We start from the raw sequence: 16,774 nt of genomic DNA, 5'->3' as shown, positions 1-16,774 counted from the left end.
CTCTCTTCTCGTCATCCGCCAGGCCTCAATCTCCGCTAATTTCAAGTTGCCGCCACTCGTACCTCACCTGTCTTTCAACAACTTCTTTGCCTCTACACTTCTGCCTCGACTGACATCTCTGCCCAAACTCTTTGTCTTTAAATATGTCTGCTTGTGTCTGTATGTGTGGATGGATATGTGCGTGTGTGCGAGTGTATACCTGTCCTTTTTTCCCCCTAAGGTAAGTCTTTCCGATCCCGGGATTGGAATGACTCCTTACCCTCTCCCTTAAAACCCACTTCCTTTCGTCTTCCCCCTCTCCTTCCCTCTTTTCTGATGAGGCAACAGTTTGTTGCGAAAGCTTGAATTTTGTGTGTATGTTTGTGTTTGTTTGTGTGTCTATCGACCTGCCAGCGCTTTCGTTCGGTAAGTCACCTCATCTTTGATTTTTTTTATATATAAAAACAAAGATGAGGTGACTTACCGAACGAAAGTGCTGGCAGGTCGACACACACACACACAAACAAACACACAAAATTCAAGCTTTCGCAACAAACTGTTGCCTCATCAGGAAAGAGGGAAGGAGAGGGAAAGACAAAAGGATGTGGGTTTTAAGGGAGAAGGTAAGGAGTCATTCCAATCCCGGGAGCGGAAAGATTTACCTTGGGATTGGAATGACTCCTTACCCTCTCCCTTAAAACCCACATCCTTTCGTCTTTCCCTCTCCTTCCCTCTTTCCTGATGAGGCAACCGTTGGTTGCGAAAGCTAGAATTTTGTGTGTATGTTTGTGTTTGTTTGTGTGTCTATCGACCTGCCAGCGCTTTCGTTCGGTAAGTCACCTCATCTTTGTTTTTATATATATTTTTTCCCCACGTGGAATGTTTCCCCCTCTCTCTCTCTCTCTCTCTCTCTCTCTCTCTCTCTCTCTCTCTATATATATATATATATATATATATATATATATATATATATATATATATATATAAAAGAAAGATGATGAAACTTACCAAACAAAAGCGCTGGCAGGTCGATAGACACACAAACAAACACAAACATACACACAAAATTCTAGCTTTCGCAACCAATGGTTGCCTCGTCAGGAAAGAGGGAAGGAGAAGGAAAGACAAAAGGATATGGGTTTTAAGGGAGAGGGTAAGGAGTCATTCCAATCCCGGGAGCGGAAAGACTTACCTTAGGGGGAAAAAAGGACAGGTATACACTCGCACACACACACATATCCATCCACACATACACAGACACAAGCAGACATTTGTAAAGGCAAATATATATATATATATATATAAACAAAGATGAGGTGACTTACCGAACAAAAGCGCTGGCAGGTCGATAGACACACAAACATACACACAAAATTCAAGCTTTCGCAACAAACTGTTGCCTCATCAGGAAAGAGGGAAGGAGAGGGGAAGACGAAAGGAAGTGGGTTTTAAGGAAGAGGGTAAGGAGTCATTCCAATCCCGGGAGCGGAAAGACTTACCTTAGGGGGAAAAAAGGACAGGTATACACTCGCACACACGCACATATCCATCCACACATACAGACACAAGCAGACATATTTAAAGACCAATAAATATGTCTGCTTGTGTCTGTATGTGTGGATGGATATGTGCGTGTGTGCGAGTGTATACCTGTCCTTTTTTCCCCCTAAGGTAAGTCTTTCCGCTCCCGGGATTGGAATGACTCCTTACCCTCTCCCTTAAAACCCACTTCCTTTCGTCTTCCCCTCGTCTTCCCCTCTCCTTCCCTCTTTCCTGATGAGGCAACAGTTTGTTGCGAAAGCTTGAATTTTGTGTGTATGTTTGTGTTTGTGTGTCTATCGACCTGCCAGCGCTTTTGTTCGGTAAGTCACCTCATCTTTGTTTTTATATATAATTTTTCCCACGTGGAATGTTTCCTTCCATTATATATATATATATATATATATATATATATATACCAGTTTTGTGCATCATGAATTTACCCCTGCAGGACAGACAATTAACCAGGAATACTACAAAAGTGTCCTTGAGCATTTCTGCGAAAAGGTGTGGAAGAAAAGGCCTGCATTGTGGAAAGACAGGAGTTGGGTGCTACACCATGACAATACTCCGGCTCATCGTGCCTTCTCCATCATTGAATTTTTGACCAAATTCAAAATTCCTGTGCTTCCACAACTGCCATATTCCCCTGATTTGACCCCTGCGGTCTTCTACCTGTTTCCTAAACTAAAATTTTCACTGAAAGGAAAATGATTTGACTCGATTGAAGACATCCAGGCAAATATGGAGAGCGTCCTTAACACATTTCAGGAAAAAAATATCCAGGAATGTTTCCAAAAGTGGAAACGCCATTGGAGTCGGTGTGTTCAGTCAGAAGGAGACATTTTGAAGGAGATGCATCACAGTAGCATGTAAGTACCACTATTGTACAATTACAAGCCCATTATTAAAACTTTCTTAAATCATTAGCACCAAATTTTGCTGCACTGTCCTAACAGATACGTTCATTGTATGTCCCGCATTGATTTCTGCGGTATTTCACACAGTGTTTCTTGTCTGTTAGCACTGACAACTCTACACAGATACCACTGCTCTGTCAGCCATTGCGTTGTCTGTGGTGAGAGGTAATGCCTGAAATTCGATATTCTCAACACGCTCTTGATGTGTGGATCTTGGAATATTGAAGTCCCTAACAATTTCCGAAATGGAATGTCCCATGCATCCAGCTCCAACTGCCACTCTCCATTCAAAGTCTGTTAATTCCTGTCGTGTGGCCATAGTCACATTGGAAACCTTTTCACATGACTCACCTTGAGTACAAATGACAGCTCTGCCACTGAACTGCCATTTTATGCCTTGTGTATGTGGTACTACTGCCATCTCTATATGTACATATTGCCATCCCATGACTTTGGTCACCTCAGTGCACCATGGACCTATGAACCTTTTGCTGACTGGGGAATGCTTCAGGCTCTTGACTCATCACATGGTCTGCCCCAAGCCTTGATTTGAAAACTCCATCTATTATGGGTATTCAAGTGTATTTGGCTAAAGGTGTTTTCCCTTAACAGTGGTGAGACAGTATCATTGTTGCAATCCTTAAACATGACAAAAACCCCATGTTCATCAGCTACAGAATGATTAGCCTCACCATCTCGCTCTGTAGACTACTTAAAAGGTAGTAGCCAGGCAATTATGCCGAGTTCTCAAATTGGGGGAGGCTTTTTACCCCACCTATCTGTGCTGTTTCCAGGAGGGATGATCCAAAATTGGCCATTTGGTTAGGTTGGAATTGGCAATACAACAGGCATTTTTTTTAAATGCCACCATCTCCTTGCAGTATTTTTTGACCTACGTAAGGAATATGACACCACTTGGCACCATCATAATATTATTTACTCTGACAGGCTTTTGAGACTCTTATTGATTTTAGTCCTCAATTTACATCCCACCAGTTCTTTGGTGTTGGTTCATACATTGCTCAAGACTGAGCCATAACAATTGCCATTCCCTTGGATGTGTGGTGAGCTATGTGTCATACTCTTCACCACCATCAATGGGCTAGTGGTCTCCGATGCACCAGGGGTCAGCCCCATGCCATATGTTGACAACTTTTATTCTGTAGCATTGGCTGAACACCAGCTGCAAGGCGCCATCTGAATGGCCTTCCATGGCTTCCAGTTCTCTCTCACAAAAACGCGAATAATGCGTTTGTATAATCATACCATTGTCCATCCAGACCCAGAACTCTTAGCTACCCAGCACTGGGATGTTTTTGCAGAGTCGTGATTTTTGGCACTCCACTTTGTTAAAAAGCTGACATAGATGCTCCGTATTTGTCAACTAAAGACTAGCTGTATGTGAAAGCTTAATTATATAAGCTTCCTTGCCCACACTTCTTGGTATGATGATTGCACTTCTCTACTCCAGTTTACCAGAGTCTGGTCTCATACTGATTAAACTATGTTTGATAGGTTTATGGCTCAGTGGCACCTTCAGCTTTGAAATTATTGGACTCAGTCCATCATTATGGAGTAAGACTGGCCTGGCACCTTCCCGACTAGTCTCATAAACAGTCTCCTTGCCGAGGTAGAGATCCTACTTCTTCAGTTAAGGCAGTTCACATCTTGTTTATGTATTCAATTATCATTCAACAATTTCATAATCAGCTAACTTATAAAATTCTTTTTACAGACAAGAAACAAGTCATTTGGGTATCTCAGAGAATAAATTGGCTGATGGTTTGGTTAGAGAAGCGATTGCTCACACAATGTTCACTTTGATGATCCCAGGTGCAGATTTGCAGGTGCAAATAAGACCTCTCCTCACTGGGAGATGAAACAACATCTGGTAGGGCATTGCCCCCTCTAATAAACTGTACAGTAGCAAGGAAATTAGTGCTACATGGCACTCCACGTTGGTCATACCAGATTAATCCGAAATTTCATTCTATGTATTGAAGCATGCCCGCACTATGGTTGTGTTGGCTTAGTCAGTATCTCACATCATGGTGAAGTGTCTCTCCTCCCCCCCCCCCCCCCCCTTCTGAGTCTCCATGTGAGTCATAGTCGTGCAGATTCTTTGCCCCACAGATTCTTTGTCTCTGATATCACAAGACAACATATGGATAGCTGAAATGGATCTTTTTTTCTCTGAGAAAAAGGTTTTACTCTTAGCTACGATATTTTTAATTACTTTCAGGGCTGGGCAGGGTGATAGAGGTTGAAGTGTCTCCCACCACAAACTGAGTCTGGAGGAAACTCAGTCAGCCGTGCAAACAACTTTGCAACAAAAGTCACAGGATTTTCAGTAGTACCAACATCCCAGGGGAATAAATAATTGAAAACCCGTCTAAACATCAATACATATGTATCTAGATGTAAATAGCCATCTGGAGATGAACCTGTCAGTTCAAAACTGGTAACAGCACTATTGGTGTACATGAGTAGAATTATCAGTAGTAACTAGTGTTGTTGTTGTTGTTGTTGTTGTTGTTGTTGTTGTTGGTTTTTTTTTTTTTTTTTTTTTTTGAAAAATCAACCCGTATTTTGTTCAGGCCACTGACACAAAATGTCAGTTTTCAACAAAACAGCTTTAACACGTTGGTGCCCATTGATTTGCTTTGGACAAAGTAGTATATGCCAGGGTACAATCGTGGTTCCGTAGGCTACAGCAAACATTTTTGCTTGAAGACATTGACCATTTTCTCTCACAGTCAGCAGTTGTCACAATTACTTTTGCAATAATAAATAATTTACTTACTTTTTTCCCCATCTGTCTCATTTTCATTTCATTGCCCCTTTATAAATGTAAGTCTGGTTTGTGGAAGGTCAGAGAGAATTTTGTTGATTGGAGAGTTTCTAGGAACTGATTTGTTGCACATAATCCTCCTTTCTCAGTCCACTACCTCTTGTGTTGAGGTAGTGATTCTATGTTAGATAAGACAGCTTGCAGGTAACAGTTCTCTTTGTGTCAGTTAGCTAAACGACAATCTTGGTTGACATGACTGCTTCTAGCTCCACAGAGGTGCATTGTATTGACAACAGAATACATGAGAGAACTGTTTTATGTAAGGTGTTTGGTTGTGTTAACCAGCTTGTTTCAGACTCTCAACGCTTACAATAGGAATTTCTTTTCTTCAGTAAACTTGTGAAAGGCTGCAATCCTACCTCCATACTTTCTTCATCTGCGTTAGTTTTCTTCCTGCTGAATTGTCCTTTTTCCACAGTATACATATACCATTTATCTCTCACTGCTGTTATTTTATTTTTTGCAATCTTGTTATTTATTGGTGGTACAATATGAAATAATGTGTTCAGTTATCTTCGCACTTCAACTTCATTATCAAATTTTGATGATTACCTTGCGCAGACAAAAACTTACTCAACAAAGTCACTTTGTGTCTGATTCTGGCATACTCACTAGTGTGCCCAACTGAACTAAAGACAACAGATTAATTGAACATACTTGCACACAGGTACTGTCTTACTTGCTTTAACTGTCAGCAATCCCATTTGAGTGGGTTTTTTTTCTGAAATTAAAATTGAAAGATCCAAAACAAAATTGGGACATTATGTATTTATCTAAACTACTTAACTGATAATGTAAATAATTTGAAGAATGACTCCAAGGTTCAAGACGTTTGACCAGAAGTTGAAGTTATTCAAATAAGTTTCAGGGCATCTTGTACATCAAAGAATGGAGATAGGTGACACCACAGCTAAATTTACGGAAATACAAAATGGTTTTAAGTAGTGACTTATTTTCCGTGGAAGAGAAATATTGATTTGAGTCTGAGAAAACTTGTGAACTACTATGATGATTTAAACTTTATGATCCAATTGTAACTTGACTTAAACTTGGTAACAGGTATTTCAGGATAGATGTAACCGATGCTCTGACCGTCTGCACACCATCCCCTCACTCGTTCCCTCGCCTCCTTCCCCCTCCCCCCCCCCCCCTCTCCCCCAGTGCTATTGTCTTGTCCTTTATTTATTTTTAGGTACATTTATAAATAATTTCTAAACATTGTATTGTCTATATAGAAATTACTACCTTTGAAGTACCAGTATTTCATGAGTGTTCAGTAGCAACACCAACTGTCGAGATCACGGTTGGCAATATACTATTTTCATACAAGTGTCATTTCCATTATTCACTATGCCCCTCTTTTTTAGAGTAAGAATTGGTCTTGCAGCTGCAGACACCTTATTTTTCACACATGCAGTAATGTGCTCATTCTAAAAGATTTTTATAAACTGCTTTCCAGTTATATATATGACTCATTATCATTGCTACACTTTGTTTATTTCAGGGAGATAGTGTGGGTAACATCCCTAATGTCCCTGTTCCTGGAGTGACACCTCGCCCAACAGCACCTAACCTTCTAGGAAGTTGGGATAACTTCCAGAGTGCTCCCACATACGGTATTGGCCAAGGATCACAGCCATTAGGTCCAGGCTTAATGCCAACATCACCCAGTATACCAAGAAATGCCAGCACACCGAATCTTGAGAGCAAGGCTCGGGATCCTTTCGCGGATTTGGGTAACTGAAATACCTCTGTGCATAATTTTAAATAACTTTGCCATTGTTGTAAATTTAGGACAGCTTGTAACAACTGTAGGTAGTCTCGTAGGTAGTGTACCCATTGCTACATTCTTGGGTAGCTATGAATTAACACTAAGGCACTGAATAATCTGCTACTATTCTGTAAAACTGAATGCAAATGTCTGATCTTTGAAATGTTGTCTGAAGTGTATTCAAATGATTTTCCCATCATTTACGAAAATGTATGTAGTCACATCACTATTGAAGTATCAACAATGAAAGCTGTGAAATCATCAGTAACTGGTACACTTTGTAGGCTTTTGTGACCTTTGCACTTCCAAGCATGTGGACAAAAAAACACCAGATTGCTGTCATTTCTCAAGCTAGAATTGTACCAGCCACAAGACAGTATACTTGGACACACAGTCTGCTGGAAGCCCACCAGCACCAATAGATATCAGCATTCTTTATCCCACCACTCAATGCATAAGAATTTGAAATGACATATGCTAGCCTTGAGGGCTACTTGAATCTACAATGCACACAACATAAAGTAGGGACCCTAGAACTTGTGCACCACCTTCAGAGCTGCAGGTTACAGCAAAGAGACAGTAACAAATTATTCTCTATAAGAGCAAAAGAGACGGAAAGATGGACAACTGTACACACATTCTGCTACCGCACAACCATGGATTCATTGATTATGTGGAAAAACTTCTTGACATTAAATATATTAACAATAAACATAGTGGGTTCCACCTAGGTGTCATCAATACACAGTCAGACTTCGATATATCGAATCTCTAGAGTATGTAAAATTCATTTGATATATCGAGGGTTCATTATAACGAGGAATCACAAAAAAAAAATTACAACCCACAATTTTTTTGTTACTGTACTGTGATTTTCCTCGCATTTGTTTGTGATACAGGCCTATGTTTAGTTTTGGTAATATAAAAAAGAAATCGAGATAGATTGTTATGCATATTGTTTTATTTCTTCTGAAATAGAAAAAATTGTAAGTTTAAAATAAAATACTTTCATTATAAAAAAATTAAATTCAGTAAAAGAATACCAGTATGTACATAAAATTTCCCACAAATCATTGGTTTTGAAAGTAATCTGTAATTTTTGCTTGCTTTAAACTTTTGATCCATCGTCAGTCAGTTTCATTGTCTGTCTGTCTGGTCATAATTCTCCAAATATGCTCTGACTGTGTCGAGAGCTGCTTTGGCTTGCCTCACCATCACTGGCACTGCTTCTTTGACCTCCCCTTTTCCTCTTCCTTATCGTTATTGTTGCTGCCTTTTTCATTCCCTGTGTTCATGGAGTCAACAGTCTCGGCTTCTGTAGAACCCAGTACGTTGTCCTCGATGGTGAGTGTTCAGCGGAGGTGAGGGTATCATCTGGAGTGCCCCAGGGAAGTGTGGTGGATCCGCTGTTGTTTTCTATCTACATAAATGATCTTTTGGATAGGATGGATAGCAATGTGCGGCTGTTTGCTGATGATGCTGTTGTGTATGGGAAGATGTCGTTGAGTGACTGTAGGAGGATAGCAGATGACTTGGAGAGGATTTGTGATTGGTGTAAAGAATGGCAGCTAACTCTAAATATAGATAAATGTAAATTAATGCAGATGAATAGGAAAAAGAATCCCTAAGTGTTTGAATACTCTGTTAGTATTGTAGTGCTTGACACAGTGACATCGGTTAAATATTTGGGCGTAACATTGCAGAGTGATATGAAGTGGGAAAAGTATGTAATGGCAGTTGTGGGGAAGGCGGATAGTCATCTTCGGTTCATTGGTAGAATTTTGGGATGATGTGGTTCATCTGTAAAGGAGACTGCTTATAAAACACTAATACGACCTATTCTTGAGTACTGTTTGAGCGTTTGGGATCCCTATCAGGTCGGATTGAGGGAGGACATAGAAGCACTTCAGAGGCGGGCTGCTAGATTTGCTACTGGTAGATTTGATCATCGTGCGAGTGTTACAGAAATGCTTCAGGAACTCGGGTGAGAGTCTCTGGAGGAAAGGAGACGTTCTTTTCGTGAATCGCTACTGAGGAAATTTAGAGAACCAGTATTTGAGGCTGACTGCAGTACAATTTTACTGCCGCCAACTTATATTTTGCGGAAAGACCACAAAGATAAGATAAGATAAGAGAGATTAGAGCTCGTACAGAGGCATATAGGCAGTCGTTTTTCCCTTGTTGTGTTTGGGAGTGGAACAGGGAGAGAAGATGCTAGTTGCAGTACGAGGTACCCTCCGCCACGCACCGTATGGTGGATTGCGGAGTATGTATGTAGATGTAGATGTGAGTGATCCTGCTACTGCGACATCACTGTCCACATCCATGAAATCTTAAAAACGAGTGTAAGCGGTGTTAAAGTACGTCACCGCTTTCACCCATTCAGACTCGAGGATACTGACATAACCAGTGTCAGAATCAAACTGAGATTTTACGTGTTTAAATACACGTTAGATCCACCAGTTGCTCATTTTCATCTGTCATCAAAAATCCACATGTCCGGAAACAACTGACGATCATTTGCTCCTTCACATTTATCCACGCTTTATCCAGTATTCTCATTTAACATTTGAAAAGTTGATTGTTGTAGGGTTGTATTTTTCAGTATTCAGTATTACAGACTGTCATTCGGACCACTTCGTATCTATAGTTCTCTTTGGCATTCTCGATTATTCCTTGATCTAAGGGCTGCAATTTCGATGTAGTGTTAGGTGGTAAAAATTGTACTGTCACGGATTTTAATGGAGGAATAGCATTTTGTGCACTGCAGCTGTCCACAAAGACAGAATATTTTGATTTTCACAAGTCATTTTCCTACCAGAATCCTTTAACCAGTCGAAAAACACTTTTGATGTCATCTATGCTTTATTGTTCACGGTGTATTTCACAGGGAATGACTGACACCTGGAAAAACATCACCTTTCCTTAGATTTTCCAATTATAAGTGGCTTGAGTTTTTAGTGCTGGTCATATTTGCTGCTAATAGATCTTTGCATAGTTAGCCCCCATACATTATTCTCCTCAGAAAGTTTTAGTTTTGTCTGGAATACATTTGTAAAAAAGTCGAAGTTCATCTGTGCTAAAAGCATCATCCTGTTTACAGTCTTGAAGGATCTTCTGCAATTCCAACTTTTACTCATAACAAATTTTGTTATCCGCACTGACACTTTCCCCACCCACTTTTTGAAAAACAATCCCATGTCTTTTCCTGAAATTTTCAAACAACCCATTACTCACACGTAACGCATCGTATACCAACGCTGCTGCAAAATAATCTGCCTTTACTTTCAAAATATGTTCAACATTCACTTTATTGTTTCTCTGTTGTCAGAACCACTGCACTTAACACTCTTGTATATCTGAAAACTCAGCCTTTCATTGTTGTTTCTGATTTTTCCCTTCATCTATGATAATCACGTTGTCTTCATTCTTGATTGTTGACAGTGTGCTTGCCGGAATCCCAAACGCTGCAGCTATGTCTTTCTTTTTCTTCTCTCCTGCTTTCACTTCGGCAATTAATTATTTTTTTTTCCAAAGATTGTCAGACATTTCTGCTTACAGCCCATGGCTGACACTTACAGGCTGACACTTACAGCTCACACGCAACCAAAACAAGAACTGCATAAAATTGCACCTGCATGCAGATCTCATTGATGCCTCAATACAGGGTGGAGAGGGATTGGGATTCCCCTATTTGCATGCACTTCGACATACAGAGGTACCATATGAAAGACTTCATTGTATAGAGGGGACTTCGATATAGAGTGTTTTTGTCCACTGAACTTAGATATATAGAGCCTTCCAAAAACTTTGAAGTAATGCTGGGCTTTCTTCAAAATATCAAGGTTTTGGGCTTCCAAGGGAAGGGAATGAAGAAAAAATTCGATATAGACCTGTCTTTGATATATCGAGGTTTGACTGTACTGCAAATGCTGGAAGTTTGAGATCAGCTATGAACATACATTAGTCTACATCAGAGTGACAGGGCAATTTATCTGAATGTGGCTAAAAGAGCATGATTTCTATACAGTTCAGACAACATAATAAATTGGCAGTGCCAGGGCACAAAACTTACTGCAGTAGACGTACACAATTTGAGGTGGCTTGTGTGCTTATTAGATAGCCACTAAGCTTCAAAAGGAAGAGACAATAGATGGTAAAGACAGTCAAATGGCTAACCAACTGCAATGATATTTTCAAGCTGAGATTGTCTTGATTGCCAGCAGTAGCTACCTTGTGAACAGACTGTGCCAGTGAGGTTGCTCCATCACATGCAGCCATAAAAAATTTCCACAGAAGGAACACAGCACAATGGCCCATTTTCACTGCCAAAATTGTATTTAGTAAAGTTAACCACTTACCGCACAGTGGAGATGCTGAGCAATGGGTGCGCATCTAAACAAGAATTCGAGCATAGTCCCTCAGCTTATGAAACTCACTTTCTTCAGAAAGAAAATTTGTGTCTGGAAGATTTTCAAGATCTAATGAAGAGCTTTAGTTGCTGTGGATGAGTGTTGGCAGCCCTTCCAGAATAACACTTCAGGGATAGAGTTTACTCAGTTGGCAACTGGATAAAGTGCATCCACCTAAAAGAGGGCTATGTGGAAAAGAGTTCATTTTTATGTAAAAACTGTTCTTTCACTGATAGGCCGAGGATTTTTCTTCTCATCCTGCTACATGTTTCGTGATGAGAGATAAGCGTTGGTGGTACCATTAATATAGTTAAGCTTGTTAACCCCCCTGATACATCCACCCTTTTACATGAAATAGGAATACTATCACTTTGGGCATAGTTAGATGTGTAATGTCTATCACATCAGGCTCCTTGTGGTTTATACACAGTGTGGTTCTGATTACTCATTAAAAAGTCTAAGTGTCATTAATGGATCTACAAATCTCCAGTCTTGGTCTTCATTAGATACGGCAAAAGCATTATAGTATACATGGTGTATGAAAACAAGTCAGAAACCTTACGGATTTATTCTTGACATCAAAAAATTTATTGATTCAGTGTTTGACATACGCTGTAATTTGCCGTCTAGTAAAATCATCAGACAATCAATTTCAATTACAAAATGATCTAGAGAGAATTTCTGTACGGTCCAAAACGTGGCAATTAGCACTAAACAAAGAAAAGTGCGAGGTCATCTACATGGGTACTAAAAGAAATCAGATAAATTTTGGGTATATGATAAATCGCACAAATCTAAGGGCTGTTAGTTCAACTAAATACCTGGGAATTACAATTACGAGCAACTTAAATTGGAAAGACCACATAGACAATATTGTGGGGAAGATGAAACAAAGACTGCGCTTTGTTGGCAGAACACTTAGAAGATGCGACAAACCCACTAAAGAGACAGCCTGCTTTACTCTTGTCCGTCCTGTGCTGGAATATTGCTGTGCAGTATGGGATCCTTACCAGGTAGGATTGACGGAGGACATCGAAAAAGTGCAAAGGAGGGCAGCTCATTTCGTGTTATCGTGCAGTAGGGGTGAGTGTGTCACCAATATGATACATGACTTGGGGTGGCAGTCACTGAAACAAAGGCGGTTTTCTTTGCAGCAGTATCTATTTATGAAATTTCAATCACCAACATTCTCTTCCGAATGTGTAAATATTTTGTTGACACCCACCTACGTAGGGAGAAATGATCATCGTAATAAAATAAGAGAAATTGGAGCTCGAACAAAAAGATTTAGGTGTTCCTATTTCCCATGCGCCATTCGAGAGTGGGATGGTAGATAAGTAGTATGAAAATGATTCGATGGACCCTCTTCCAGACACTTAAGTGTGAATTGCAGAGTAACCATGTAGATGTAGATGTTCAAATTTATATTTTACAAGTACATACTTTAAATTTATAGAAGGTAGGATAAAATAATGTGAAACAGTAAAAGCCATGATCCTGCATTCCATACTTTGTCGTACATTGTGGAAAACTTCTGGTGTGCTCCATATTTGGTCAAATTTGTTTTAGATACACTTCCTCAGCACACCAACATTGGGTACAGAAGTTTAATACACCAAGGATATTGGAGAACTGGCAGTAGCTGGAAGAAGGTGAGATTTCTCATCAAATTTGTATATCCCAAGCTCCAGCCAATTGATTGCTGCAGGTGTTGCATCTGAAATGTCTGTCAGGGTCCCATGTATTTTCTTTGTGAATAGCTGTGCAGAATGTGGGTCAATGTTTGTTCCAATATTCCACTTTTTTTTTTTTTTAAATGTCGTGTGACTAGGGCCCTCCCGTTGGGTAGACCATTCGCCAGGTGCAAGTCTTTCGATTTGATGCCACTTCAGCGACTTGCGCATCAAAGGGGATGAAATGATGATGATTAGGACAACACAACACCCAGTCCCTGAGTGGAGAAAATCTCCAACCCAACCAGGAATCAAACCCAGGCCCTGAGGATTGACATTCTGTCGCCCTGACCACTCAACTAGGGCGGACAATGTTCCACTATCACATTAATCATCAACCATTCCCCATTTATGTAGTGCCACTTTGATCATAGTGTGGCCATTTTTGGCATGGTTGACGGAGCTCCACATTTTTCTTGATTGGTTCGCTCATAGGAATTAGATGTTCAGATCTATTTTATCTATTTTCCATGCTTCTCGTAGATCGTGGCTTTCTGGTGTGAGTTGGCCATTGTTTACCTAGGTTGGTTCTCCAGATTTCAGTCGCATATATGGTAAACTATTTAGTATTTCATGAATTGTTAACACTCGGAATCTTTAGTGTTTTCACCCATTCATGTCTTACTGCTTGTCATTGTCAGACTTTTGGAGAGGCTGTATTGATGTGTACTGACAGCAATGGTACTGACGTCGATTTAAGAGTTTCTGTTATGATTCTCTTTGTGTCACTTACCATATTTACTCAAATCTAAGCCACACTTTTTTTCCGATTTTTGTAATGCAAAAAAACCGCCTGCAGCTTAGAATCGAGTGCAAAGTAAGTGGAAGTTCTGAAAAATGTTAGTAGGTGCCGCCACAACTAACTTCTGCCGTCGAAAATATGTAGCGCTACACAGCCATGCTTTGCATGCATAAAGATAAATACTGGCGCTAAAACCTCTGCATCAGTAAAAAAATTACAAAAATAAAGTGGAAGACGAGCTTTTTTCTCCACCCCGAGTTTCAACCACTGCATTTTCGTACATTATCCAACAAAGTAAATACAAATTCCATATTGTTCATCTTCGAATGTAGCAGCATTTCAATGTACTACGAAAATCCGACTGGCAAGACTGTTTGGGATGTTTGTCAATATGGCCAACTCTACGTTCTGAATTTTTTGCTCCCTGTGAGAAGAGATGGTTGCTAATAGGAACTTTTATGAATTGTGAATCACATGCAGTATTGTCTTCACCATAAGAATAATACGAATATAAACATTTTGCCATGTATTCTTTTGTGTTTGCTGCTGTCTCATTTAAATCCTGTCTGCCTAATAAACCACAAAACTAGTGTGAGACAACAGCAAACGCGGAAGAATATACTTATCATGTCATGTTTATATTCGTATTATTCTTATGCCTAATAGTGATACAGTCAGAAATGAAGCATGGCAATTGACTAGATTTTTAATTCTAAGATGACTCTAATTTCTGCGCAGAATTTAATGTACAAAAGAGGCGTCTGCAAAGATTTTCAAACAGAGAAAAATTTTAGCTAAACTCTCGTTCAGAACATCTTCTATCATACGCAGTCTATTATTTGGTTCTTGTTGATCATTATCAAAGAAAGAAGCAGTGTAAGTAACAGCAAATAGCAGTCTCTTGCCATTGTTTCGCTAATGAGACAATTCCTCTTTTTTTTTAAATTGTAAGCGGCGATAGGGCGCACAAAAGCAAGCCGTGCCGCGAGCGGCGACAGGTCGTAAACACACATCATCAGAATGCGACAAACAATGCATGACACAGTACAATAATGCATTTTCAGCTAGAGTGACGTAAACACCCATAACAAAGAGAACGGCACTTATCAGATTAAAGAAAAATAAGCAATCAATTCAAACCAGACAAAGCACGTGAAAACAGAAGGGAACCCTTATAAATACGGACCGAGTGCCTGATGCATAGCAATGGCTACCTGGTAAAGCTTAACTGCTAAGCTTACGACTCGAACCAAACTACTGTAGCTGTATCATCATTCATTTGACCTAAATTGTGTCTCATATTACAATGAACTAGCTTTGTTTCGATTTGGAGGTGCGGCTTTAAACTTTTCTCTTCCCATGAATTTCGAGTCTCAAATTTCAGGTGCGGCTTAGATTCGGGAAAATTTGTTTTCCTTGATTTAGAGTCTCATTTTTCAGGCGCGGCTTAGGTTCGAGTGCGGTTTAGATTAGAGTAAATACGGTAGATTGTTGCCTATTTTTTTTGAAATGGTTACTTCTACTCCAAACAGAAGAACAGTATTTAGCAACAGGATACACAACTGCTTGTACTGTGGTTCATAAGGTGTCTGCAGTAGATCACCAGCTGGTGATTTTCATGATTTTAGCATTACAAAAAGTTCATAAGAGCAAGGGCCCAAAAAGCCTTTGTTAGGGAAGGATGATAGGATTTATTATTCATATCATAAAAATGATAAATTTGCAAAACACACTTAAATTTCTAAAAAATGCTCAAAGTGACCACCTCCTGCTTCCATCCATCCCCTGAGCCTCCAATCTGTACTTTTGTCGTACATTGTGGAAAATTCGTTGTGTTGTTCCATATTTACTGAAATTCATTTCGGATACACTCCCTCAGCACATTGACATTGGGTAAGGGAGTTGAATACACCAAGGATTTTAAATGTCCCCAAAGGATAAAATCCCTTGGATTCAAATCTGCAATCAGGCAGGACATGCAATGGATCTCCCTCAAGCAATGCACCTGTTGGGAAACTTACTATTGAGATACTGGTGAACTGCCCATGTGAAGTGAGGTGGAGCACCATTATGCATAAGCCACATTTGTTGGATGATGTCTAGAGGTACACTGTCAAGTAAATGAATCAACTCGTCTCTGAGAAACTGTAAATACATTTTTCCAGTAAGATGTTGTGGAACAGAGTAGGGATCAGTGAAATGATTGTGAATGGTTCCACCCCATATGTTGAGGCTGAACCTCAGTTGACGTTTGTCTTGTCATGCTTCATGAGGGTTTTCATAAGCCCAGACGTGACTGTTATGATAAATGAAGATCCCCTCATGTGGAAAGCCAGCCTCATCAGTGAATAAGATACATGCTAAGAACTGCAGAAACACTGTACATTGTCCTAACAAACATTTACAAGAAATTTATTCTTGGCTGAAAGTCTGCCTCATCTAATCTTTGCACCCATTGAAGGTGATAAGTGTACACATGAGTTTCATGCAGAATGTTCCAGATTACCATGTGATTATAACAACTTCCCTGTAGCAGTTCACCTTGTACTAGTTGACGAGTTTCATCCACAGGACAAAGAACCCATTCTTCGATCTCAGGCATTCATACATCATGTGGTCTCCCACAAGCTGCAAATTTCTTCCCAAATGAGCTTGTGTCTTGGAAGCATTGATTTAGTACAAATATTCTTGCACTAGGTAACTTCCTCCCATGGTAACACTCAGCATAAAGTTGATGTGCTGTATCCACATTCCCATCAGCTAAGCCATACATATAGAACATACTAGTCTTTGCAGATACAGTTGTGATGGAAGTTGTTATAAAACA

At 39.8% G+C, this 16,774-nt stretch overlaps 1 protein-coding gene across 3 annotated transcripts in view; it reads left to right on the top strand.

Annotated features, from left to right (window-relative positions):
• LOC126476428 (cyclin-G-associated kinase) overlaps positions 1 to 16,774 on the top strand; it is a 264,992-nt gene that overhangs the window by 188,992 nt on the left and 59,226 nt on the right. For 2 of the 3 annotated variants that reach the window (XM_050103541.1, XM_050103542.1), the window contains exon 19: positions 6,794 to 7,025. In XM_050103541.1, the coding sequence (XP_049959498.1) occupies positions 6,794 to 7,025 (232 nt within the window). Of the gene's footprint in view, positions 1 to 6,793; positions 7,026 to 13,041; positions 13,125 to 16,774 lie in introns of all 3 variants that reach the window. The other variant, XR_007586987.1, reaches the window with a different exon arrangement.

Source organism: Schistocerca serialis, chromosome 1 (assembly GCF_023864345.2).
Source record: "Schistocerca serialis cubense isolate TAMUIC-IGC-003099 chromosome 1, iqSchSeri2.2, whole genome shotgun sequence".
Lineage (NCBI taxonomy): Eukaryota > Metazoa > Arthropoda > Insecta > Orthoptera > Acrididae > Schistocerca > Schistocerca serialis.
This window is presented reverse-complemented; position numbering and strand designations above follow the sequence as displayed.